The sequence below is a fragment of the Capsicum annuum genome, chromosome 1 (assembly GCF_002878395.1).
Source record: "Capsicum annuum cultivar UCD-10X-F1 chromosome 1, UCD10Xv1.1, whole genome shotgun sequence".
In the NCBI taxonomy this organism is placed as follows: Eukaryota; Viridiplantae; Streptophyta; class Magnoliopsida; order Solanales; family Solanaceae; genus Capsicum; species Capsicum annuum.
The window spans coordinates 176,288,016-176,313,994 of NC_061111.1; the positions used below are offsets into that span (position 1 = coordinate 176,288,016).

Sequence of the window (25,979 nt, forward strand, 5' to 3'; positions counted from 1 at the left end):
AAAGAAATTAAAATAATAGAAATAAAAAAAAATTAAAAGAAAAAGATATTAAACTTTATTTTAAAAAATAAAAAATAAAATGTAACTTTGTAATTACATTACGTAATTGCACCTAATTGAGAATTGAACTATGTAATTATATCTAATTTCACTTTACTTATAGTTCTCCAAACATATCCTTAACAATTTCTTAGTTTTACCTTATAATGGAAAGAAGTGCATAGTTCAGTGGCAATATTTTCCTAAAAGAAACAAAAATTGCTTTAGTAGGATGTTTATACATTTTGAGGAATTAACTCGAACTTCTGGCAATCCGCCAAATTTTGATCCCCGAACTTCCAAGTTTGAACCCGCAAGCTACTTTCTGCTAAACTAATCTAAAGAGTCAAAACTTTAGCATGGCAAAAAAGTATCCTATTTGTGCAAATGTCTCAGTTAATCAGTTTGTATCATATAAACATAGCTCAACTGCTTGAAGATAATGGCGAGTTTGTCGACCTGAAAATAGAAGACTTGCAAACAAATAGTATTATCACTGACAGGAATTCAGACACGTCAAAGTAAAACCATGTTTCATGTTGAAAGTTTCAAAGTTGATCCATTTTGCATACAATACACAACACACTATAAGGAGGAATGAAGTAGAGAAAGTTGACAAGGCTAGCAACTCCAATTTTGTCGAGAAAAATTGTGCACGTCACCTGTACATAAACATAACTCATTCTGATCAGTCCATAATTTACAACAAACAATGGGCCTAATTTCTTCACAGGGGAGTAAATACACAGCTGAATCCGTCATTTCCAACAACCACCTGCCCCGAATTCCTCGAAAGTACAAATATTTACTCCCCCCAAAAATGTACATCCATCAAACAGCAAATTTCTATAACCACTATAACTTTTTCTTATACCTGTAATCCATTCCAAGTTATCTTTGTAAAAAGTCAATCTTCCGAACCATTATCTGTTTTTGAAGAAGTTGAGATCCCAACGACGCCGCAAACCATCCATGACATTACTTGTTGGGTTCTTTACAACAGTAACAGTAGCTTTAGTACCATCAACAGGGTCAATACTGGACGAACTTTGATTGCTGACAGATGTCTCACGATGAGAAGCTCCATTGCATTCCACTTCTTTAACTGCTGAAATACTTTTAGCTGGAGTTACTGATACTTTTTCAGTATCAGGAACTTGGACTTTGGCGCCTGAATCGTGCCCATTAACAACTATTGCACTAGCACTAATTTCTTTTGAGGGGGTACATTGCTTTACAGTAGACGACTCCTCTCTAGTGTCCTGCAAAGTTTGAGGAAGTTCTTTGACAGCATTTGAGGACACTTGTTCAGCAGGAGGTTTAACCTCCAGGTCCTTTAAAGACTCAAGTACTGCTTTCATTAACATCTGATATTTTTTTCACCAGTCAAAATGTCAAAGCTGAGAAAGAATACTGAAAGCCTATACTAAAGCAATGCAATTCTGTAAAATTCAACATACTTACCCTTTCTTCTTCATCTACATTACTTGGAAAATCTGCCATATTATCAAGTGGGTATTCAACATAGTCATCATCATCTATTGATGCAGGAACATTGGGACCAAATGGGTCCCCATTGGAAAATTCAAAGCTGATCATTTTTGAAGATGATGGGGCAGAGCAGGTTCCAGTACCTTCTTCCTGAAGAAAAAAATTTGTATGGATTAGTTGCAGCAGCACAATTTACTTTTGCCAAGCCATACTAGCATTTCAAACCCGAATAAGAAAGGCATAATACATAAACGGGCCCTTTAACTTGGCCTCAGCTTGAATCTATGCCCTCCAACTTTCAGTGTGCACAAGTTGGCACTTAAACTATCGTAAAGTTGAACAAGTAGACGTACGCGTCCTACGTGGCAAATCGCGTGACATGCACGCGTGCTACGTGTCAAATCGCATAAGATTTTGCACGTAGGATGTGTGTGTCTATTTGTTCAACTTTATGATAGTTTAAGTGCACTTGTGCACACTGAAAGTTGGAGGGCATAGATGCCAGCTGAGGCCAAGTTAAAAGGCACGTTTATGTATTATGCCAAAAAGAAATATGGGCATCTTTTATCAATTATATTCTATTGGAGGCCAAATTGCCAAAGAAACATGAAATTTCCATAAATTCTTAAAAGCAGACAAATTCTTCCGGTAAGAGTGGATATTTCAAGTAATTGATGAAATGGAAGAGCATTTGAGGAATATAAACATTCTAAGAAAGTTTGCGTTGTCTAATTTCCATAGTTAAATAAATCTGAAACTTGTGGGATAACCTGGTATTCAGTCTGGTTATGAGCAGATATGTCAGAAGGGACCTGAACAAAATGAAATAAATGAATGAGACATCGAATATAGGATAGACTGCTACCAAAGAACTGATCATTTTTGCAAAGTTGTGTTAACTTGAAAGACTACAAATGTGCAAGAGACTTACTAGAAGAACGATGTTTCAAGACCACGTGGACATGCTATGCTAGATGCCTAACCACTCGAATAAAACCAGATGCATTAATGGGGTTAGCCAATAAATAAATTATAACTTTTCTTTTATCCTCAGCATTTTTATCTCATCCCCCTTTCCCCCAGTGATGGAGCCACCTGCTTAAAGGGATGTCAATTGACATCCCTGGAAACTTACGTTGTGTGGATAGGTAAAAAAAAGCTGTATTTATGTACACACTGTTAAATCCTCCTGACTTTTTTGTGTATAATTCTTTATATTTTGACTCTCCTTGGTGAAAATCATAGTTCTCAACCTTGACTTGAGAAAAAGCAAGTAACATTGGCCTCATACTGAGAATGTCAGATTTCAATCCAGTCACATCCCTGCAATTGCTACCATTTCGTTGCCGTTAGGTTAGATTTCAGGCCAGCCACTATCCCTGCAATTGCCTCCATCTCATTGCCACTATAGTAATGACTATGGGCATGACTAGCTGTCATAGTCTTTAACTTGAGGGTGGGTGGGGATGGGATGGGGGTGGGGTGGGGGGTCACCTTTGTACTGTAAACGGAGAAGCTAGAATTCCAATGCAAAAGGAGGCACACCTCGGATGAAATCCTTGTTCTTTTTTTCTTGTTCGCTTGAGAAAGTGAAGGTAATTTTATTAAAGCTCACTTACCCAGAAGGTATTAAAAGAGAATTGCAATGACTCCATTACTTCTTTAACATCATGGGGCCCAAAAAATCAAAACGATGTTCCAATTTCTCTATTATGTGTTCTCTTATTTCTTTCCCACCAAATATTCCACATGATGCACAATGGATGGTCCTCCAAATCTGTTTTAGCTTGTTCTCAACGATTTGTCCCTGCCAGCTTGACATCCTTAAGGTATCACCGAACCTGATAGGTTCAGTCACAATGCAGAAGTGGATGGGTTTCCACTTCTCTTTCACAATAGAAGCATCTGCTACATATTGAAATTCCCCTCCTTTGCAAAGTATCTTGTGTTTAGGCAAGCATTTTTTGCAGCCAACCAACCAAACAAGCTATCTTTGGAGAGGTTTTTGTTCGCTAAATCATTTTCCATGTCCAATCATTTTCTCAGTTTTCACCTTGCTTCTGCCACACCTTGTAGCAACTTCTCATGGAGAATTCACCACTTTCATCAGCTAAGCAAATCCATCTGTATTCCAGTTGTTCTCATCCAGTTTCTTTAGCTTCAATGAATACAAAAATTCACTTATTTCATCCAACTCCAGCCATTAAAATTTCTCCTAAAGAGAAAATTATATCCAGTATCTACACAACAATCAGCCACCATGCAGTTTACAATTTGTTTGCTGCAAGTGAATATAAAATAAGTGAATCTTTTAATTTAGCATCTCCCACCAAAAAATAAGATCAGAATATTATATATTTTCCACGCTCAATTTTCAGCTTCACATGAAGCTAAAATTCTTCCAAAAAGCTGACAATTTTTTCCAGATTGTGTCCTCACAAGGCTGGGTTAACAAGAGTCCACTTTTTCATATTTAATGATGATTATTTTCCTTAAAGTTTCCACTTTATCTATTCATTTAGTCTCCATAACCACTTGAAAAGGACTATTGTTGTGCACTTTCAGAATTCTGAATCCTATTCTATCACTCCTTATTTTTTCTTTCTTCCGGTTAGAGACCAAGACTCCTTACAACTAGCACCAATAGTGTCATTGATCAGCCGGAGATCAATTGAAAAGGAAAGCTAGCCAACACTCTCCGCCCTGACTGCCTATCTACTTGTGCTCGTAGCTCGATCAGAAATCAAACTATGGTCCGGCTGGGGAATCTAAAGTGAATATTCACCAAGACGAAGTATGATATTAAGTGAAGGAAAGCAGAATTTTTTTAAAAAGTTACTTGCGTTCTCACCAAAACAGAACAGCGTGGAAAGGGAAACATAAAGATTTGGGGAGGGAGAAGTTGGGTAATTGACGGTAGATCCAGAGGCTAGCGAAGAACATATTTGTTAGATTTTTCAAGTAGAACACACAAAGAATAAAATCCGCGAGTCTTGCGTCAACCTCTTGATGCACCGGTCTATAAGTGTGTACCCAAACTGAGTAGGTGTTACAAGAGGACAAAGTTGATCTAAAATCACAGGGAAGAAAGTTGTTCTGGGGGACCTACAATCTCTGGGAATCCATGCAGACTTGGCAAAAGATACGGCACAATGGAAGAAAGAAAACTGTAAAGGCAATACCTATTAGTTGAGAAAAAGTTGAAAGAAAACTGTAAAGGCAATACCTATTAGTTGAGAAAAAGTTGACATGTCACTTTTTCTTTCAAGTTCTATGCTTTCTAGGAATGGTTTAGAATTGCAGAGATTTATAAATTTAGAGAAAACAGATAACTTCTATTACTTTTTATTTGTATTGCATAATATTGGCATGGGATGAGTTCTCATGGAGTAAGATGATCAATGAAGATCCATATAGCTAATCCAGTAGTATTAGTGTTATTCTCGTAGTTTTTTGTTCTTCGATCTCTGTTAAAATCTGTAGTGTCTTGTACTTCGGTTATCGTATTATTTAGTTGTTGTTACTGTCTGTTCTTTAATTTTAGAATGCTGTGTAATGCTTCCCTTAGTATTTGTCATGGCTTCTTCATTTTCATATCTTCCTTTTCAAAACTGCTTTGAAATGCTTTCCTTTTCTTTATTTGAGTCGAGGATCTATCGAAACCAACCTCTCAACCTCCATAAGGTAGGGGTAAGGTCCACCTGCACACTATCCTCCCCATACCCCACTTGTGGGATTACATTGGGTTTGTTGTTGTTATTATCCGTAATATCAGTCATATTCCATTACTTGATCAGAAACAAGAAAAATCAATGTTAACCCTCATTCAGATACTAAAGTGCATCCACAGTTCAATGATTCTGCACTTTGGTTTAGCTGCATAGCTAATTTGTCGACTTTGTAATGGTTTTTGGATTTTCTCACTGCTCCCATGTTTTGGGATTAATCCGTTCTTTCCTTTCTCAGTTAATTTGTTCAAACACATGTTTTTTTTTCTTTCAAATTTCCAACTGAATCAACGTACTAGGTACAACATAATCTATATCTAGGATTGGAGCTAACCTCTGCTATAAGCCAGGTTAGTTGGACTTTCGTCCTTGGCCTCATGGTGTTATTCGTGAAGATAAAGATGACACAAATGAGAGATATGCATGGTAATGGTGGAAGAACAAGTAGAAGGGAGGGTAAACTGGGTTGGGGTGCTAAAGTGGAATGTCACATGGCGTCCACCTCATCAAAATGACAGTGCCACTTTGGATTGAGTGTCCACCTTGGACAACCCTAACGGAGGAACAATATATTTGAACAATTTAGGTAACGGTGGGGGTATTTTCATACGGATAGTACATAGTACAGCAGAAGATAAATTTGATCCTTTTTGCATAGTAAGAGGAGTAGATTTGATCCGTTTTACCTATATTTAATTATGTCTTCAACAGTCAGTAACTACACACTTCCACCCATACTCTTTTTCAGCTTGGACAAGGTATTCAAGCAAACGTGTCCGCATATGAATTTATTTTCAATTATATGAGTTTGTCCTCTAGAAAACCTCAACTCTCCCATAATCTAATGGAGCTCATGCGTCATGCCACCTATTTTACCAATTATCAAAGCAATAACTGGAAGGTTTTTTTGTTACCTCTGTCCGACTCATGGGTCTTTTGGAGCGAACCTGATTTATTACATCTTCAGTGCTACTAGTCGGTGCAGCTGCAACTGATAACAAATTAAACATGTATCACACATGATATTTGCATGGCGTGAAGCATCAGAAAAAACAGATGAAAAATTGGACCAAACGGAACATCAGCCGCACATTAAAGGGAACAGGAGTAATACCATTGTGGACATCATCCATGAAGTCCAGTTCATGGACTGTACTCCAACTGCCCTGGAAATGAGTTCAAATCCAGTGAGTTTTATGAGCCTAACTCCAGCAGTTTCCTCACACTTAACCAATAATAAAATGGATATAGAACTATACCTTGCCAAAATAATCTTGTGGCATGTCAAAGAATGCAGCCCCAGCTTCATCCTCTGGTGGTTGCAAAACATTGTTGAAGAAGATACTTATAGAATCAAAATAGAACTGTGGGCGTGGAGAGTTGTGATCACCGTCAAATTTTATAATATTCTTGTCTCCCTGCAAAAATTAAGTTCATATACACAATAAGAAGCAAGATGAGATATACTGGCATACGTCATTTGTGGAAACACGGCAATAAATACCACTTACAAGGATAAGCAATATAAAAACAAAAGTAAACTGCTTGATATCTTAGGTCCAACAGAATTGCAAATCAATATCAATATTATATAGATGTTCAAGAGAGAACATATTGCTTTAGCGTATTCAATTTCAGAGAAAACAATGCAAGTGTAACGGATTGAACATACATAGAGCATCAAAGAGCATGTCTTTAAAGAACTGATGGTCCAGACCTAGGGATCTATTTCAAGAAGAAAAGGAACACTTGAAATGCATTCAAACACATAAGTTATGTAGAGAAAAACAGAAGAAAAAGATAATCTCCGGAAGGGGGAGGGGGAAATTAGACAGTTACCATGTAAGCTTCAAATACACGATCCGAATGATGGGGCTGTATAAAATCATCATCGACAGCATGGCCCAGTAAAACAGGGACAAAGCATGACTTTGCAACCTACATCAAATTTAGCTTAAAGGAAAGACCAAAGATGATAAATAAAATTGTGCTAAAAATAAAATGAAACTATAACTTCTGAAAATGCATCCCACAAAAACTCGAAACAGATTAGGAAACTTTCCTACAATATCTTCACTTGTGCACTCACTGTTCATTTCTCAGTTGCTGAACATTTTCAAACATAAAAAAAGCTTATATCATCAAAACTCATACATAAAACACCTTCCCAAAAGAAATACCTTAATTGTGTTCAACTCGGTTATGTCAAACTTTGCCTTTTTCAAAACGGCTCTACGCATATATTGGATTGCAAACTTTACCTAAAAATAATAGCAAAGGAGAATGTTCAGAAAGGGGCAATGAATTAGTAGAAAGAAGAAGAGAAGGCCACATTCCTTTAGTTGCTAAGAGAAAGTTTGAGAACCCAAGAAAAGAACAGAGAGACTAAATTTCAAATTGCACCAGACAAGAATATTTCAACTATAGAACTTTACAGTGAACTTGGGGAGTCGGATTTTGTAAGTGTCTACAAGTTCCATCATCAAATCAACCAAATCGGAGAAGGGACTGTCTAAAACCATTCCAGCAATGGATGGATCCTCAGCACCGTACATGAGGCTGCAAAGTAGATATTTAAGTCAGCCCCTTCAATACTGCTGCCAGTGAAACACAATGTTATAGGGTATAGAAATAAAGCAAACAAAGAGGTAGAGTGGTTGCATGCACATGCACTCTGATATCAAGACAAACTGATTACCCCTTACATTAGCAATCCAGAAAAGGAAAACATTTCTCTTAAGTAATATCAACACTTCCCAACTGTAGACTTAATCTGGCAACAAAGTATCCTATCTTCTCTTGATATTTCGTTTTTGAAACTGGCAACAGTGCGTATATTTCATAAGAGATCAGTGCTTGAGTAGTACTGAAATCATATTTACAAAGTCCACTATCTACGATCTTATGTCTATAGAGTACATCAATAATAGAGACAGGATCGTTAGAATATCACTTATTACACCAAAAACACAGCCACGATACAATTCAGCTTGACCTGTTGCATACTATTTTCTATGCCCTCAAAACATCTAGAATTCCTCTCCTTCCAAATTGTCCAACAAGTACAAGCTAGGATGATTCTCTACCTGTTTCTGTTCTTTGCCAGCAACCCCATCTTATCTTGATATACCTAACAAAAAACAGCATTTCTCATCGAATGAGAACATTGCATATCAGGACCAATTTTGAATATTCACCTGTTATGATTGACTACTACTACGTTTAGCCAAGCATTCCTTTCTTGAGCTAAAGGCGACATAACTGGTGTGATAAATGGTTTAGTAATACAAATTTCTGAACCTAAACTACTGATTTTAAATATGTTTCGTGACGTGCTAATGATTTGGTAATACAAACTTTGTGATACTAAAACACATAATTAAATATGTTTTGGGAGATTTTACATGTCTCAACCATTAACTTGACTCACTGAATTGTGTCTACAACTGCGGAGTTGTGAATGCCTAAGAGGTATATACACACAGGCTTGGCTCCCTACCCCTGATCACAGCATAGAACAAGACATTTTGAATTTAAATGCATCTTACTAGCTCAAACTTCTGATATGAAACTTCCGGTCAAAATAATATATACAAGAATAGCCTGATATGAATGTCAAGAATTGAAACCTAAAAATGTTCTCCCCTTTCGTGGATTCAGTATGCCTTCTATATCTAAAAATTTGACAGTTCATTGCTGGGCCATCTGATATGCAACAGCCAATACTTCTACTCCAACATAAACAACTCCACCGATGTCTCATATCATTTCAAGAAATTAAAATGAGGAGGAGATGCCTGGATGCCCCAGTGCGGAGTTGTGCAGTTGACTATGTATGGTTTAAAAAAAAGTAGAGGTAGCCGAGGGAATATGGGGGAAAGGTGATTAGGCAAGACATGTGCAACTTCAGCTGACCAAGGATTTGACCTTGAGGTTATTGGAGGATATAGATAGGGGTAGAAGGTTACTTAGGTGGTTGGGTGTTATCTCGCTTATCCTTCCATACTAGTAGTCGTGGTATTACTCTGGTAGTTTCTTGTAACAGGATCTCTATTACTATTTTTTGTTTCTTGTACTTCGATTATCATATTATTGTAATATTCTTCCTCTCTAAGAATGCTCTGGCATATTTTCTTTAGTGTTTCATCATGGCTTCTTCATTCCCGTTGCTTTGAAATGCTTCTACTTGGGCCGAGGGTCTATCAGAAAGTCTATCTCCCAAGGTAGGGGAGGTCTACGTACACTTTACCCTCCTCAGACCCCACTTGTGGGGATTACACTGTGTATGATGTTGTTCTCTTCTTCTTCATCAACAATTCAGATCATCAGCAGGTTATTCCATTAGTAAGGATCTAGGTACATTTCCGCTAATCTTTAAGGGGTTGCTTGGTAGTTGTCTAGAGTTATGCAGGGATTAGTTACGAGGGAATCTATGTATTATTTTATGCGGTTATTAGATATCAGGGATTTAGTGATTCATGCATAACTAATAAATGCATAAAATAATGAGATAATACATAAATATGATCTTAAACTTGACACCAAATTATAACTTTGACCTTAAACTTTGCCAGTGCACAAATATGACCTTTAACGATTCAAAACTGCACAAATATGACATCTGATCCTAAGTGGCAAAACGCATGTTCAACACGCAAAACTGGGCGCGTCCAACTTAAAATCTAAGGGCATAATATATAAATATGATCCTAAACTTGACACCAAATTATAACTTTGACCTTAAACTTTAATAGTGCATAAATATGACCTTTAACTATTCAAAACTGCACAAATATGACCTTTAAATGACTTTTCACTATTATTTTTTAATTATTTACGAATCAAAGATTAAAATGGCATCTAATTTCTTTTGTCATTGCGGAAAAAGAGCAATATTGAAGATTTATTAATTAGGTGGGTCAGCCTTATACGAAAAAATCGCGCGGGTATGTATATATATTATAAAGCAGAGGGTGAATTTAAGTTATATAATATATCTAAATATAATTTATTTAAATATTAAATTAAATATGAAACTATACTAATAATAAAAAAAAGGGAAAAGGGTTAAAAATACCCCTCAACTTTAACAAATTGGCCAACTTTACCCTCCGTCATACTATCAGGCCAAATATACCCTTACCGTTAACAAAGTTGTCATCTATACGCCTAAAATGGATGGAAAAACCAAATCAACTAAAATTATCCAATTTTGAAAAAAAAAAACACCCAGCCCCAATTTGACCTGCTCCGACCCGACCCATCTTACAACCCAAACAACCTTCCAATGCAACTGTGCTCTTGCTATTCCTCTCCTCTTCCTCCCATCTTTGGTCCTTCATCTTCCTCTTCCTCTCCACTTTCTATCTTTTTACATTTTTTGAACTTGAACGCGTCAATTGTATCGCGGTGGCACCGAAGGACCAACTCTGGCCGAGCAAATTAACTGTCAGCCTTTGCGGTGCATCCACAGAACCAGATGCCGTCATGGTGGGGCGAGATAAATTAAATCAAAATCTAAAAGGAACAATGAAAGCATATATTTCTGTTAAGCCTTTTTTAATGGTAGATGAACCCCTGCTTAATTGATTCTTGTAAGATTATGTTTCCATTGGGTGAATGCCTGTATCGATGTCATTTTGGTTGTCAACTTTTGATCTTCTTTTTCTAGTATGCTCTAATATGGATGGGAACCCTTTCCCGTTTTGTTATTATTCCTTTTAAGCTTATTAATAATTTGAGCAAAGTCCCTTTTTTTAATGTTAATAATTCCTCCACTTCATCTTTTATGCAGGTTCTTAATTTCAATGTTTAATTTAATTTCCTGTTATATCTATGATAATGGAGGATGAAGTTAATTTGATAGAATCAGATGAAATGTTATATTCATTTGTTTGGGTTGCAAGTTAAATGGGTTGGGTCGGAGCGGGTTAAATTAAAGTTAGATGGTTTTTATTTTCTAAAATTGAATAATTTTAGTTGATTTGGATTTTTTCATCCATTCTAGGGGTATAGATGACAACTTTATAAACGGTGAGGGTATATTTGGCCTAATAGTATGACGGAGGGTAAAGATGACCAATTTCTTAAAGTTAAAGGGGTATTTTGACCCTTTTCCCTAAAAAAAATTATAGTTTTAACAAAACGTTATTAAATTAACGTTATTAAGGATAGTAGTAGTAGTATATTAAATTAACGTTATTAAAATATTATTAAATTAACATTATCAAAACGTTATTAAATTAACACAGGGGCGGACCTACGTGGTTGCCATAGGGTTCACCCGAACCCTCTCGATAAAAAAATTACGTTGTATATATAAGGTAGAAAATCTATATTTATGTACTTATATTAATGTTGAACCACATGAAACAAGGCACTTAGATAACCCAGTAGTGTTATTTGCTTCTTGGGTGCTTCCTTCAGCCTATTGTGCGGGGTCGATCCATAAATAAATAAAAAAATTATGATAATAATAATAATAATAAAAACGACGCCGTTTTAACACAAAAAAACAAAACTTTGACAGTGCACAAATATAACCTTTAACTATTCAAAACTGCACAAATATGACCTCCCTCCAAGTCGGCCCTTTTAACGATGTGGCACCGTGTGATTGGATTACCTTTCCACATAGGCACGAGTGAAACTCACGCATGGGGTTGCAAAATCAAAGGTCATATTTGTTCAGGTTTTGAATAGTTAAAGGTCCTATTTGTGCACTATCAAAGTTTAAGGTCAAAGTTATAATTTGGTGTCAAGTTTAGGGTCATATTTATGTATTATCTCTAAAATAATACATAGCTTCATAATAACTAATACCTTCATAGCTTACATTTATTAGTTATGCAGGTTCTAAAATGCAATCCAAACACCACATTAACTTATACATGAACAACTTTCCTAACCAACTACCGAATGTGGCACTACTTATGCAGGATTTATTACCCACATAACTCACCTCCAAACTAGCTACCAAACGACCCCTAAGTTCATAATATGATATTCTACTTGCTAGATCAAGATGCTAACTCCGTGCTAATTGCTACAGCTGATTAAGAATTTTGAATACTCACTTCAACTCACTCCGGAGAGTTTACCCCTTCACCTACAGTCTGCTACAAAGACACCAGTCCCTCTTAAGATGCTATCTATGGCCACTTCACCATCAAAACAAAAGTTATTATGTCCACAACACAATGTTCTTTCATAATCCAATAAAAAGAGGCAACATTTTTCTGAAGTGGCATGTAGCTCCTGCCATTGGAGCACCAAAATAACATACTGATGATCCACCTGTTGTAATCTATAACCATCCGTGCTGCAAAAGAACCTAAAAGCAAAACAGTGCACATGATGCAGCATGCTCAACAAAAAAGCAAGGAAATTAGATTACCTAGTAACAGCACCCATTGAACGGCCCCACAAGCCAATCAAAGAAACATTGCCATCTGTCCGCAGATATTCAACCACAGCTCTGAGATCATCTTTCTGAGAAACAGGCCAAAAAATGTCAAGAAACCCTTACTATTAGAAGAAACAGCAGCAGGAAGTTGGTTGCAACAAGTTGTAACTCCACAAAGCATCCCAGGAGCGAAAGACTGATACATAAATCATGGCAAATAATTGACATAGCTCCCCCCTTTCCCCCCCTCCATCGCCTCGACATTCATCCCAACCCATCTTGGGTTGTGAAGAGAAAGGAAATAAGAGCATTTAGGAAAAAGATACTCCATCTCCTTCTGCACAAAACAGGGAATGGAGGGGAAAAAAGAAGGAAACTATTTGAAAAATATAAAGTGACAAAATGGTCCTTTGTGTTTGGGCTCGGTTCAAAATAGTCCTTAAATATACTCCTGAGCAGCTTTAGTCCTTTCAGTTTTGCCAAAAGTGAGCCCGTTAGATATTTTAACAACCATTGTTTGTTAGATCTGATGAGAACTAGGAGAAGAAAAAGATTTAACCAGAACACCAGGACCACAACACAAAAACTGCACTAGACACCAAAAATAGCAAAAGTTGCACCTTAAAAAACTGCAACAGGTTCATAGACCAAAAATAGCAGAAACTTCACCTCCACATGTGAGTTCCCATTTCACAGTTCATGTCAAATTTAACAGACAAAATTTGTTAAATATTTGACTTGCTCACTTTTGGAAAATGTAAAAGTTAAAAGGACCAAAACTGCTTAGAATATATTTAAGGGACTACAATGAACATACCCCCAAACATAGTGGACCATTTTTGTTATTTTATTGCAAAAAGAAGGTGAAGTGTACAACTAGATATGAATTCAATGCCATAGTCCTCGCTTTACCACCACCATCCATGCAATAAGGGCCAATAAAATATAAGATGCAGCATTATTTGAAATAGCATTCACACATAAAAACATTGCTTCAGCTAGACAACAATTCTATTTTCGTTTTGCTTCAGAACTTCCCACCACCACCCTCCACAAGCTAGGGCAAGAACATTTACCAAAAGTTCATCCAATATACAATTAGAACAAATTATTAGTAACATTCATTATTATTTTGGACAACAACAACAACAACAACAAACCCAGTATATTCCCACATCGTGGGGTCTGGAGAGGGTAGAGTGTACGGAGTCCATACCACTACCTCTAAAGAAGTGGAGAGGTTGTTTCCGATAGACACCCGACTATTCATTATTATTTTGGACAAACGATGAATAATTATTATTGAAAGAAAAGGACAACAAATTTCAATCCACTAACACGCAACAAACAAAAAAGGAAAACAAAAGCAGAAAATAAAACAGGACATTTTCCTTTGAGATACTGCAAATAAAGCAGAGCATGTTTTAACCAACTAATCAAGCCTCATATTTTTTGGAAAAGAATAATATTCACTTCCATTATCCATTTATTTCGCCTCCATGTTTGTAAACATTGGTGAACAAAAAGAACCCTGACTTATAAAAAAAAAGGAAAATAAATACATAACCAACGCTAGCAATGGTGCCAAAAGCTAAGGCATTATTTTTCAGGCTTATAGTTGTGAATAACGAAACAAATTTGTCTCTAATTTTTACAAGCCCCTGCACAGCAAATCTCAAATAATGCTTTATACTTAAAGAACCAATCATAGATGACCTTCTCTAACGTACTTTGAATATGCATGGGCACAGTTTATGCAATAACTTATCAGCAGGTCTATGCTTTTACTTAAACTCAAATAGAATAATCCTCTACTCACTTCATTCCACCCCAATGTAACGTGCTCTCCTCCAGAAAGTCCAGATCCAGAAAAGTCGAGGGTAAAAACAGTTATGTTTAATGGCAATAATATAATAGCAGCTTCACTGGCATCTGCTCTACACCCGCTGCCAAAGGATCATCCAAAACAACTTCTTAGCAAAAAAAACTGTTAAATGGAGTCAAAATAAAATAATAAACTTCTTCAAATATGCGCTGCATTAGAGGAAACATACAGTAATTTTCTAGCATTACAGTGGGAAGAGTACTACTTAACCTTCACTTACCTGTTTCCATGACAGTAAACCACACAAGGCAGTGGCTTTCCTTCTGGACGAATAAGAGGTATATAATGACTACATTTAAGAACTTCATCCCTACTATTTTTAACCTGCAAAACAGTGAGGCCCTTAAATTAAAAATGACTAAACAGAAACTCAAAATTCAAGCATTAGGCAAACTTTTCAAGAAGATTAGCAATGATCTGACGAGTTTGTAAAATAGTAAGAAAAAACTCTATCATCTTAAACGCTTCAAGGTATTCACACAATTCATCATGGTATCGGAGACCATATAGAGGTTTTAAGTTCAAGTCTCGTCACAATCCATTTCACAAGCTCAGTTCAGTAACAGAAATAGTACATGCATTTTGCTTTTATATCAGATAAACACACAAATCGCCAGAGTCTACATAACAAACAAATAGAAAAACTAAAAAAACCATTCCAGGGGAAAAAGCTTCCCCTTTTTTTATGGAGGTGGTATTCGAGCTAGTTTTCGCGCACTTCAACCATTTCACTGTGTACCTACCATAGGTATGGGTAATTCTGCTCATCAAAGCTTAGGCAAATGGGAAGAAGTCACCTAGCGTTTTTTGAGAAAAAAAATCCTTTCACTTACGGCTATAGGAAGTAGGAAAGCCTGATCTTGTCTAAAAGTGGCCATGATAAATGTGAAACTTTCAACTGCCAAAAGAAAAAAAAGTTGAAGAAAACCTTCTTTCTCTCAGCTTACTATTGGCTGATTTTCTAAAAATTCTTGTCATAAAACCCTGTTCCATATATGCATTGAGGGTTCGCTTGACTTCAATATCAGAAAGACTCATAGAACTCTGTAGTATTAATACAATGTTTGGATTCTGGTACAGAACTTCATTAAGGTAACAAATTCATTCATAATGTTTTCCTTAACAATTAATAAGGTACTCGATTCAAGATAGAACTCATGTGCACTGAGGTGCACGCTTGATTCCTAGCAGTCCTAGCCTACACTAAAGCATACGATAAGTGGCGACACGCCCTCCCTGATCATTTCTAAGCTTCAAGGCTTACATGTGCCTTAAATGAGCCTTTGACAACACTGAGTTCTGTATTAAAGTTCTTCTAACTTCTACAAATTTCACCTAATCATCTTTACAAGTAGTGGTGCTATGTGTACTCAAATAAACAAAAAAACAGCAGTCATACAAAGTTGCAACATTGACTTTGCCTTCAAAAGCTCTAGTGTTTCTCCCAACCCAAGTTATGATATAACACCTTGTGGAGTAACTTCTTTTTTTTTGGAGAAAGGTAACCATTTGTATAAACTATATGAACTCAACACCATACTGGTGCTGAATTTAGAACATTCCATCATTAAAAAGAGCAAAAACAAAGGGGAAAAAGCTCTAACCAGATCTGTAATCTTTACACTTTACCAATTAAATCTACTAAATCTGCTACTTCCCCCTATAAATTTTGTTTACATCAAAAAAGAACAAGCTAAGACAATCATCCTAATTTTTTGAATGGAATTGCTAGTATTTTCAAAATGTCTTGACTTCCTCCCTTTCCATATTGTCCACCAAATACATGCTGGGATGATCTTCCACCAATCTCTCTCTCCATTTCTCTTACCCACATTCATCCAATGATTCAAAAGTCCATGGTAGAACTAGGTATAGCCCAATTTATACCCAAAATAGAAAATAACATGCTCCACAGATTTATTTGTCTTACAACGTAAAAAAAGATGTTCATTGCTATCACTCTCCTGACCACATAGTAGACACCTTGAACAAACCTGAAGACCTCTTCTTTGTATCTTTTCTTGAGTTAAACATGCTCTCCTTGCCACGAACAAACAAAAGAAGACACCTTTACTGGAATTTTTGTTCTCCAAATAAGTTTCCAAGGCCATACCCCATTTATCGAGCCATTATTATTCATTTACCAGTAAGCTGGCTTTACTAAGAAACTACCTTTGTTATCAACTCTCCATCTGAATCTATCTGGTTCCCGTGCGTTTCCACCAAAAGTTCATATAAGTTGAATCACGGTAATAAAACTTTCTACTTCCTAATAATTCAGTGCTCTCCTAAAAATAAGGTTCCGTCCTTGATTCCAAACTTGGTTTGACTAGTTGCAAGTTTGTGAGCTTATAAAGTAGAGATCATGAAAAGTGGATTGTAAACTACCATCACCAATTGAGTGGTCCTCCGAAAAGTTGTCTTAACGACCATCCCCCACTGAAATCACCACATTCTCCCAAAATCATTCCATGGGTTTTTACTGCTCTTCCATACCCTGTATCCTAGAACTAGCAACGAATCGGAACCGGTACCGCCGGACCGGTTTGACCGGATCCGGAACCGGTACCGGAGCTTCCTCACCGTTTTACGTCGCCGGAACCGGAATACCGGAATTTTCCCCTTGTTCGGACCGGTCCGCTGGCTACCGGTGTGGAACCGGATCGGACCGAAGCGACACCGGAACATTACCGAAACATAACGTACTGCTACAGTGTTTGTTTTAAATTTTAAATTTTAAATTTTAATTTAAATTATATATATTACTTAATCGCATTAATATATAAGTTTAACTTAATGGCATTAATATATAAGTTTTATATATATATTAACTTATATAATTTATAATTATAATTCTATATATGTATTATAGTTTAATATAATATTTGTGTGAAAAAAGAATTGAAATGAAGGATATTTATAGAGAAAATTTTAAGGGGTGGTGTGGGGTAATTGGGAGGGGGTTGTTTAAATGGATATAAAGCAACGGCCAAAAGAGCCGTTGCCAGTGCCGTGCCAAATACCTCCCCATTTTTTTTTTAAAAAAAGGCAGATATTTAAGCGTCTGACGGACCAGAACCGGTTAACCGGTACCGGAATCGGTCAACCGGAACTACCGGATTTTTTCGAAGGTTCGCACCAGTAACGTTATCCGGACCATTGGGTACCGGTATACCGGTACCGTGGCGTTACCGATAACGGAACCATGCCGGAATCGGAGTTGGTGGAACGGAACGAAATTTTCTGGTTCCGTTGCCAGGTTTACTTAATCCATAAGTACTTGTCACTTCTTTGGTGATCCATTGGCATTCCATTTCACTTTTTGATTAATGAAATTTCTCCGAAGTGACATAACTAAGTTGTGACATAACTAAGTTATTTTTGTGATTTAAAAGAAAAAATCTCGCATATAAAATGTACAAAGAGTTGAGAATCTTCATCCGATGACATTATTTTCGACAAGGGTGAATTTCATAGAAATAATGAGCAACACTAAGATAATGCTTTAAAAGTTACAGATTGTACAAATCTCTGCCATAGCTAAATGGAATCTACATCATTTACAAAGATCAGGTCGCACCAGAAAGGTAGAAAAACAACATTGTTGGAGTCTCTCGTTATATGGTCTTGGGCAATCATTACCTCATGAGCTAGCTTTCGTGTTTGAGTTAGGCCCAAAGTTCCATTTCTTTAACATGGTATCAAAGCCAGACCCATCCTGATTCATTGTTTCCGATGTTGGGCCTCCAGTCATATATTGTTCACGCTCCACATGTCCAATCATGGTGTGTGGAGGGTGTTGGAGTCCCACATCCGTGAACAAGGGCTCATGGTCTCCGCAAATGATCTTGGACAATACTCCACTCCTGAGCTAGCTTTTGAGGTTGAGTTAGACCCAAGTTCCATTTCTTTAACAAATACATATATGCTTGAGGCTACATAATTCCTCTGTTAGGCTTCCAAATTCTGTTTTTTTTCTTTCTGTAAAAACTGTCCACCAATTGACCAAAGATTTGGTATTCCAAAACTGGTATGCCTTCTTGTCAAAACCAACTCTTTTCCAGCTATGGAAACAACAGACATTCCAGAATAAAGTGAGGCACTGTCCAGGTCATGCCAAAACTATCAACAAACATGCTCCATATCCAATAAGAGTTTTTGTAGTACAAGAGAAGGTGATAAACCTCTTTAGGTTTCTCTTTGCAAATGGTACATCTGTTACAAAGTTGAGTTCCTCTTTTTTGGAGATTGCACTTAGCTAAGACCGAGCAAGCCATGTTTCCTTCGCCACTAGCCAAGAGAAACAAGCGACCTTCAAAGGTGCATTGTTCCTTTGATGAAGTAATTTCATAGATGTCATCAACCAGTCAAGTAGATGCAAATATTACAAATGAGCACAAAGAGAAGATTAAGTCAGATCTAATACAAAGAGAGTAAGCTAGAACTAGGGAGCTGACAAAAGTCCAAAAAATTAGACCAGAGTAATTTATAGGCAGACGGATTGGACCAACTAAACAGATTAAGTAAACATCTAGTTTTTACAGAGTGGTCTTGCAGTTGATATTCCATCAGAGCATCCACAATTTCTTCCTATCTTACACACCAAAAACTACTAGCAGAAACCATAAACAAGATGTTCTTGATGACTTCACCAATTTTCTATGAGCTCCCAACCTAAGTTGCTAGGACTTGGGTGCGAATGTTCGATACAGGTGTGGATCTAGAGGCCGGTTCCTTCATGATCTTAATTTTATTCGGGATATCGATACAGGCATGGATACAGGCACAAGGATTCAGCTAAAGATAATACAAATATCTAAAATAGGAGTTATAAAAACTAAATTATGAGATATTATGTCTCCGCAAAATCTTATCGTTCTACAAAAACCCACTAAGAAGTAAACATTTGATCCAAAGTTATTCCGATATTCTTGTATATGGTTCTGGATTTATAAGCCGAAACTTAAATATGACAGGAACCACCCAAGGAGAACTTATTGAATTCTCCTCCAAAGTGTATTATGTCAAAAGTTAAAACCTCCAATGCCATTTTGTTCAGAGACCAACATTGTGGAACTATGAGTTTTCAATGCCAAACACCACTTTTCTTGTCTCTGAAAACATTGTTCCACCATACAAGGCAAAAAGACTTAACTACTTATCCCCTTGCCATAGAAACTTCCTTCTCGATTTATCCATTCCCTTTAAGAATGAACATGGGTAGGAAATAGTAATATAGTATAAGTGTAAAAGCATCAAGAACATTGTTTGTCAAAGTGACTCTACCACCAAAGAAAGGTATTGTTGTTTCCATTCCAATTAGATTATCTTTTCTCCATCTTTTTGAGAACGCCATTCCAAGTGGCACTGAATTGTGATCCTCCACAAAAGAAGTCACAAATAGTTTGCAGGAACATAGCCAATGTAGCATTGCAAGATGCGTGCAATCTTGTGAATCTTCATACAAAAACATAATTCTCTACAAATAGCGACCAATTATCCAAAGCTATCCGAATTTGGTAGATGTTCCAATGTTTTATCAGACCGTTGAAGTTCCTCTAATTTGTCTAAAAGCATTTCCCTTTCCTTCAAATGCTCTTATGACTCTCTCCTTCCATATACTCCCTCCATTTTGTATTAATTGACCCCTATGGATTGGGCACATCCATTAGGAAATCCATAAATAGAGATGCATTTTACATATTTACCTTGTATGCCCTTTTAAAGTACAATAATCAATGCAATGATTAACATTGAAATTTGATACATATTACTTCATCCCATGCACTACGTCTAGAACATTAAGTATTTATACCTGAAACTAATAATAATAATTTATTTCTGGTTTTGGGAATTGAGAGCATTTATGGATCATTTAATAATTTTGAAAATTATAGATGTATTTAGTATTTCATCAAGGGTAAAATGGGAAACATATGTATAAAATACACTTGATTTTAGAACTTAGACAACTAAATTGAAACAAACATTGTTAGAAAGAAGGTCAATTAATACAAAACGGAGGAAGTAATTCTAGTGATCAGGGATGGAGTTGTCTCCCACACTTACAATTGCTAATGTTTTCTGACGGTTTGTGACTTTTTGGCATCACCTGTTCCACTCAAGACATGGAACACTACAACCGATATGCTATGGAGCAATAGAGTACCAAATTATTTACATCCTCTCAAGTGTCCTTATACATTAAGCACCAAATTACTCCGAGGATGCTTCTTTTCTTAATTTTTCACTGATCAGAATTGCCCTCATGCAATTCATGGAAAAAAGCAAAGTTTTCAGGGAGTTTTGGAGATCCACAAAGATGAATAAGTACCTTCATCCCTTCTCAACAGCCTAAAGTAAACAAATTTCACCTGTGAATTTTCCCTTACCTGTTCGGCCTATGCCAACTATTTCTTTACATACATGAAATTATATAAGACGAGAGCAATTTACTAAACTCCTCTTTTTTTAACAAAGAAAATTGAATTAAAATTTATTAAGCTCCTCTCTCTCCCCATGCATGCAAATTCTTCTGAATCTAAGGTCTCATAGTGTGCTTTCTCCTTGTTGGCACGATATACTGAAGATTATTTGGAAACATCACAACCGGGAAGTCATTAGACAATCAGTGTTTCCAAAAGTTAATTCTTGCCCTTTACCCACTTCAAACTAGATGTTTCAGTAGAAGTCTCCCAACCATTCATTATCTGTTTCCATAAGATAATTCAATGTGCATCATGCTTTGGTTGATCCTCCATTCCTCCAGCTGCAGATGGTACTTTTCTGCTGTGAATTTTCTCCATAATGCCTGTTCCTCTATGGGCATTACTTATGCCAATTGTCTTGTTGCTTCACAATACATTCTGACAGAGAATAACATGCCTCTTATATGTTCATTGTTTCTACACCCTGACTTTTTTTTGAACTGGAAAGATAAGAAAGAAGTTTCTACACCCTAATTATAAAGAGCAAAGGGATTTAACACATTTCCTAGGATATTGAAGCTACTTTGTTGTCAAAGGCGTGCTTAAGGCCTGAAGCAAGGCTCAAAACGTGTCGAACGCTTCAACTTACTTTATGTGTGCTTCAGTGGCGTCATCAAGGATCTAAGGCATATTTTTCCTGCCAATGAGCCTCTTTTGAAGAGGAGACGCGAAAATTTGATATTTCAGCTTATCATAATTTTTTCACTTTACCATATTTCTTTCAATTTCTTTTTTCATATATTTGTCATTCATGTTTATAATTATTAGTCTTGGATTAAATATATATGCTTGTATTTTTCTCCCTTTGCGACATGTTTCATTAAAGCCCACGATTTATTTGCGGTTTTTGCTTAAAGCCCCAACAAACCTTAGAGCTTTTTTATTTCGCCTTTGATAACACTTGATGCTACAAAATAATTGTGAAGATTTTTCTTGCGCTTGGTCAAAATTAACAAAGTAAAAAGTGTCAGCTATTATCTTTTCTTGCATTTGTAGTCTTATGAACAAATAGTTAATATTTGAATACATAGCGGCCTGGGAATTGATTATAGGTGACTTTAATTCTTTCTTTTGGTCCCATAGAATATTAGATATGTATCTTCACGTGATACACTTTTCAACCTATTTGATAGGTTGTAAATATACTTCAAGATCAATTTCTGATTGTCCAGCATCAGCTTTCTAATATTAGTTCTCCAATTCATTACTTGGTTGCTAACAAAGAAAAAATCAAATGAAGAACATGCATGAACAAGGGAAACGATATACAGTCTATTATGAGTAAATAAAACATTGAAGTAATTCAGTGACCTAAATTTATTGAAAACAATAGGATACGAGTTACAATGTACTCACCTCCAGATCCTTCCTTTGGTACCATTTCCCTTTAAGCATAAATTCTTCATCTAGTAGATCATTTTTAGGATCATACTCAGCCCTGCAATCCACAGAAAGTAGAGTCGTTAGTTTCAGATTTACATCTATTAAAGTAGAAGAGATCAGAAGCAACATCTGGGTATACTTAAGTTGCCAAGGCATGTTATAAGGAACTCAAAAAACTTTTTGCTTCTGACAGATAACTGATGGTAGTAACCTTAATTATCTTGCGTAGAAAAACATATCTCGCTGCTTCAAGTGCCTTCCGACTCTCAGTGCATAACAAGAAAAAAAATCTCCAGATTATTTATGGAAATATCCTTTCCAAAGTTAGTTATTGTGTAGCACAGGAAGAATTAGAACCCTAAGTCTAACAAGTACCTCCTCTTTACGATTCTTAGTTCCAGAAATTCGTCCTGAATCAACTACAGAAATTGGCAAGTGAAAGAGAGAAAATTTCAGAAGAAATTTAATAAAACGAAAAGAGGATTCCCACTATATGACATGGTAATGTACTAAATACGAAGTCCTCATCACCTACCCAACATGATAGCATTTCATAAATAGCACCAAATGTAGCTTTTTAAAGTTTGTTCCCTCGGTAAAATCATTATTAAGAGACATCTTCAAAATCCAAACTACAGAAACACACCTTACACACAGAGTCAGTAGTCCCGAATATGGAATTCAATCAAAAGATGCACTAGTCAATGTAAGATAAAGAGGAAAGGCAAACATTTTGCAAATTCTCCTAAATTACAACAACAACATACCCAGTGTATTCCCACAAAGTGGGGTCTGGGAAGGGTAGAGTGTATGCAGTCAGAGGTGAGGTAGAGAGGCTGATTCCAATAGACCCACGTCCAAATTCCCCTAAATTATTTCATAATTTTCATTTGTCAGATGAAAAATCTTTATTTCAACTGTCAAAAGAATAACATCACACCCTAAATAAAGACAAATTAATGACCTTGCCACGTATATTCACTACTCAGTGATTATGATTTACACCTAACCATCTAACACATGAAGTACAAAACAATAACTCCTAAGATCAACAAACATAAACCAGTAGCACAACAAAGAGAACCATAAAAGAAATAGAGCCCCACATCTGCAATTACCATAAAGATTCAAACTTTACAAACAGAAACAAAGCAAGCATATTTACATATCATAGCAATTACACAAATTAGCAAAAAGGCAAAGTGGCAAAAGGGTTTATCAAATTATACCTTGGGGGTCGAATAATGAAGTTGACAAGTTGTTCCATGAGATTTAGGTAAAGCAAGATCTTATTTGTCTCTCCCAAACTGTACAAGTTTGTTGAACTTTTTATATATGATTCTTGACCCAGTATCAGATGCGCAGAGAGAAGAAAATTTAGGGAAAGGGGGTTGATTGATGTCTTTTTTCCTCACAAGAAGAAGAGAAGAAAACGAGAAAAGCGGGCTATGACCCTTGGTTGGTTGCGTTGGACTCCGTTTGTATTTTTGATTCTTTGCACAAAAACAGAAAAAGAAGTTCGCCAACCGTCCCTTGTCTCATCCAACTCTCTATCACGTGTTCCTTCACGCTATTCTTGACAAAAAATCTTATTATTTCTCATACAACAAATAACGGAAATTTTTAATATAACAATAGTTGTGTGAGGTGACTCTTTGCTTTTGATAAGTGTTTTTGTGGGATTTATTTTGTCCGCAATTGTTCCTATGCTCTTATTTCCTCGCATTTTCGTCTATTTTCTATTTATATTTTACTATTTTGCTTGCTTTTTTCTTTTTTAATTTTTTTTTACACATTGCCTCTAGCCATAAAAAGTATAAATATTAAAAAATTATATTTTTTAACATAAAAAATAATATTTAAAAATTAAAATTATGTTTGATCATAAATATGAATTGAAGGTATTTTTGAATTTTTAGGAATAACTTAGAGTAAAAATATTTTTGTATTTTTTAAATTTTACTTTTTTAAAAAAAAAATTCACAAAGTCAAATATGAAAGGATCTAGAATTTTAGTAGGAGAATTAAAAAATAATAAAAATTGTACACTAGAGATTTAAATTTAGAACTTTAAAGTGAATTTCAAACCTTCAAAATCACTGATCCCGCTCATAATATAGTGTTAGGGAATTAGAAAACTATATAGCTTCATAAATAATAAAAATATTACCTTATATATACAACGTAATCTTTTATTGAGGGGATTCCTCTCGCCCCTTTAGATATGCCTATGATCCAGGTACTTTTCAAATGACCCTTTGAAGAAAGTTTTTTCCGATGTCCCTATTCTTAACTCATTCTTTGATTTTACTCTAGCGTCAGGTGTTCCTTCGCTCTAAGTAGCCACGTATGCATGATTTTTTTTTCAATATAATCTTATATTTTAAGGTTCGTCAAAATTTCATGTAAACTTAATCCTTATTTAACTCTCTGCACTTTTACTAATTTTTTAATATTCATCACACAAATCAATCAGAGAGACAAAAAAAGCCATAAATGTTGTGGGTTAGAAGTTTAGTTACGATTAATTAGGAGTTGTTAGATTAAAAAAAAAAGTGAACAAAAATAAAAGAGTTGAAAAGATAAAATAAAAAGAGAAAAATATGAAAAAGAATAGCTAACATGATTTTATGGGTGAGAAATAAATACTTGTCCTACATAAAGACCCTCACACAACTTACACTATTTGAGTCTCACTTATAGTAAAATTTTGCCAACAATAACAAGTAATTTGGGAATGATTAGATTGTATGCTGATTTTATTCTTATTTTATAGAGGTGGAAAGATTATTTTTGAAAGATTTTTAGATTAAGTGTGTCAAATCAAAATAGTTATGAATGAGAAAATATAATGGAGAAAACAACGTGACTGCTAATATAGAAAGTAATTCAAAGCATAAAGAAAAGGAATAGTAACAACGACATTGTAACAAATATTAAAAAATAAGAAATTATATGAATAAGACTAATATTATTATATACACGCTCGTCTAGATTACCACTGAGCCTAATCCTATCAAAAAGTATGGCAATGCTCAACTAGCTATCAATCTTGTACCCTAATCTGTGACCCTCATACTTTCATATCTAAGGTCATATCCTTAATGGTCACATACTTTCATATCTAAGGTCATGTCCTTAATGAAATGTTAGAACAATAATGATAATTGTACAAGAATTCAAAATAAAACTTGCTTGGCTAAGAGGCACGATAATACGCTTCTTGAAGATAGTTGGAGTCTCTCCCACAAGCAAACGAAAGAACTAGTAACAACTCTATCTTCGAGATTCAACTAAGCCACAAAACAAATAGCATTAAAAAATGTTGCTCTTCTGTTCTTAAATTGGTGATTTCACCATTTGATCAATGTCTCTCAAATGTTTTTCAAGGGGATAAATGGTTTTTGAGTGCTTGTCTTTTCAAACAAAAGAAACACTATTTATAGGATCAAAGTTTCATGTAAAAGTTGAGTATTAATTATGTAATAGTTAATAGGTTCATGAATAGTTTAAAACAAAAAATTATCTTTCTTTCAAGAACCTAAAACGTAAGTGAATGA

General features: G+C 35.6%; 1 protein-coding gene across 2 annotated transcripts; it reads right to left on the bottom strand.

Moving 5' to 3' along the window:
• Nucleotides 1-555: 555 nt before the first annotated feature.
• On the bottom strand, nt 556-24,071 carry LOC107856193. Of its 2 annotated transcripts, XM_047398939.1 has the most exons (15): nt 23,649-24,022; nt 22,393-22,474; nt 14,769-14,872; nt 14,483-14,609; nt 12,655-12,749; nt 7,694-7,817; nt 7,439-7,519; nt 7,098-7,196; nt 6,518-6,676; nt 6,373-6,424; nt 6,173-6,249; nt 2,301-2,342; nt 1,504-1,680; nt 914-1,406; nt 556-701 (listed from the first exon to the last, which is right to left on the bottom strand). In XM_047398939.1, the coding sequence occupies exons 1-14, from the start codon at nt 23,684-23,686 to the stop codon at nt 963-965; spliced, it is 1,701 nt and encodes a 566-aa protein (XP_047254895.1). In that variant the 5' UTR covers nt 23,687-24,022; the 3' UTR covers nt 556-701; nt 914-962. The 2 variants fall into 2 exon arrangements, with proteins under 2 accessions (XP_047254895.1, XP_047254892.1); XM_047398936.1 differs by having other exon boundaries at nt 556-1,406; nt 23,649-24,071.
• Nucleotides 24,072-25,979: the final 1,908 nt, after the last annotated feature.

What these genes read in the sequence shown, in the direction of transcription:
- LOC107856193 (XM_047398936.1), bottom strand. Translation starts at nt 23,686, where the DNA reads ATGGAACAACTTGTCAACTTCATTATTCGACCCCCAAG. An exon ending in CCGAGTTGAACACAATTAAG is followed by an intron (nt 7,197 to 7,438) that starts GTATTTCTTTTG and finishes AATTTGATGTAG; the next exon opens with GTTGCAAAGTCATGCTTTGT. An exon ending in GACCCATGAGTCGGACAGAG is followed by an intron (nt 2,343 to 6,172) that starts GTAACAAAAAAA and finishes CATTTTGTTCAG; the next exon opens with GTCCCTTCTGACATATCTGC.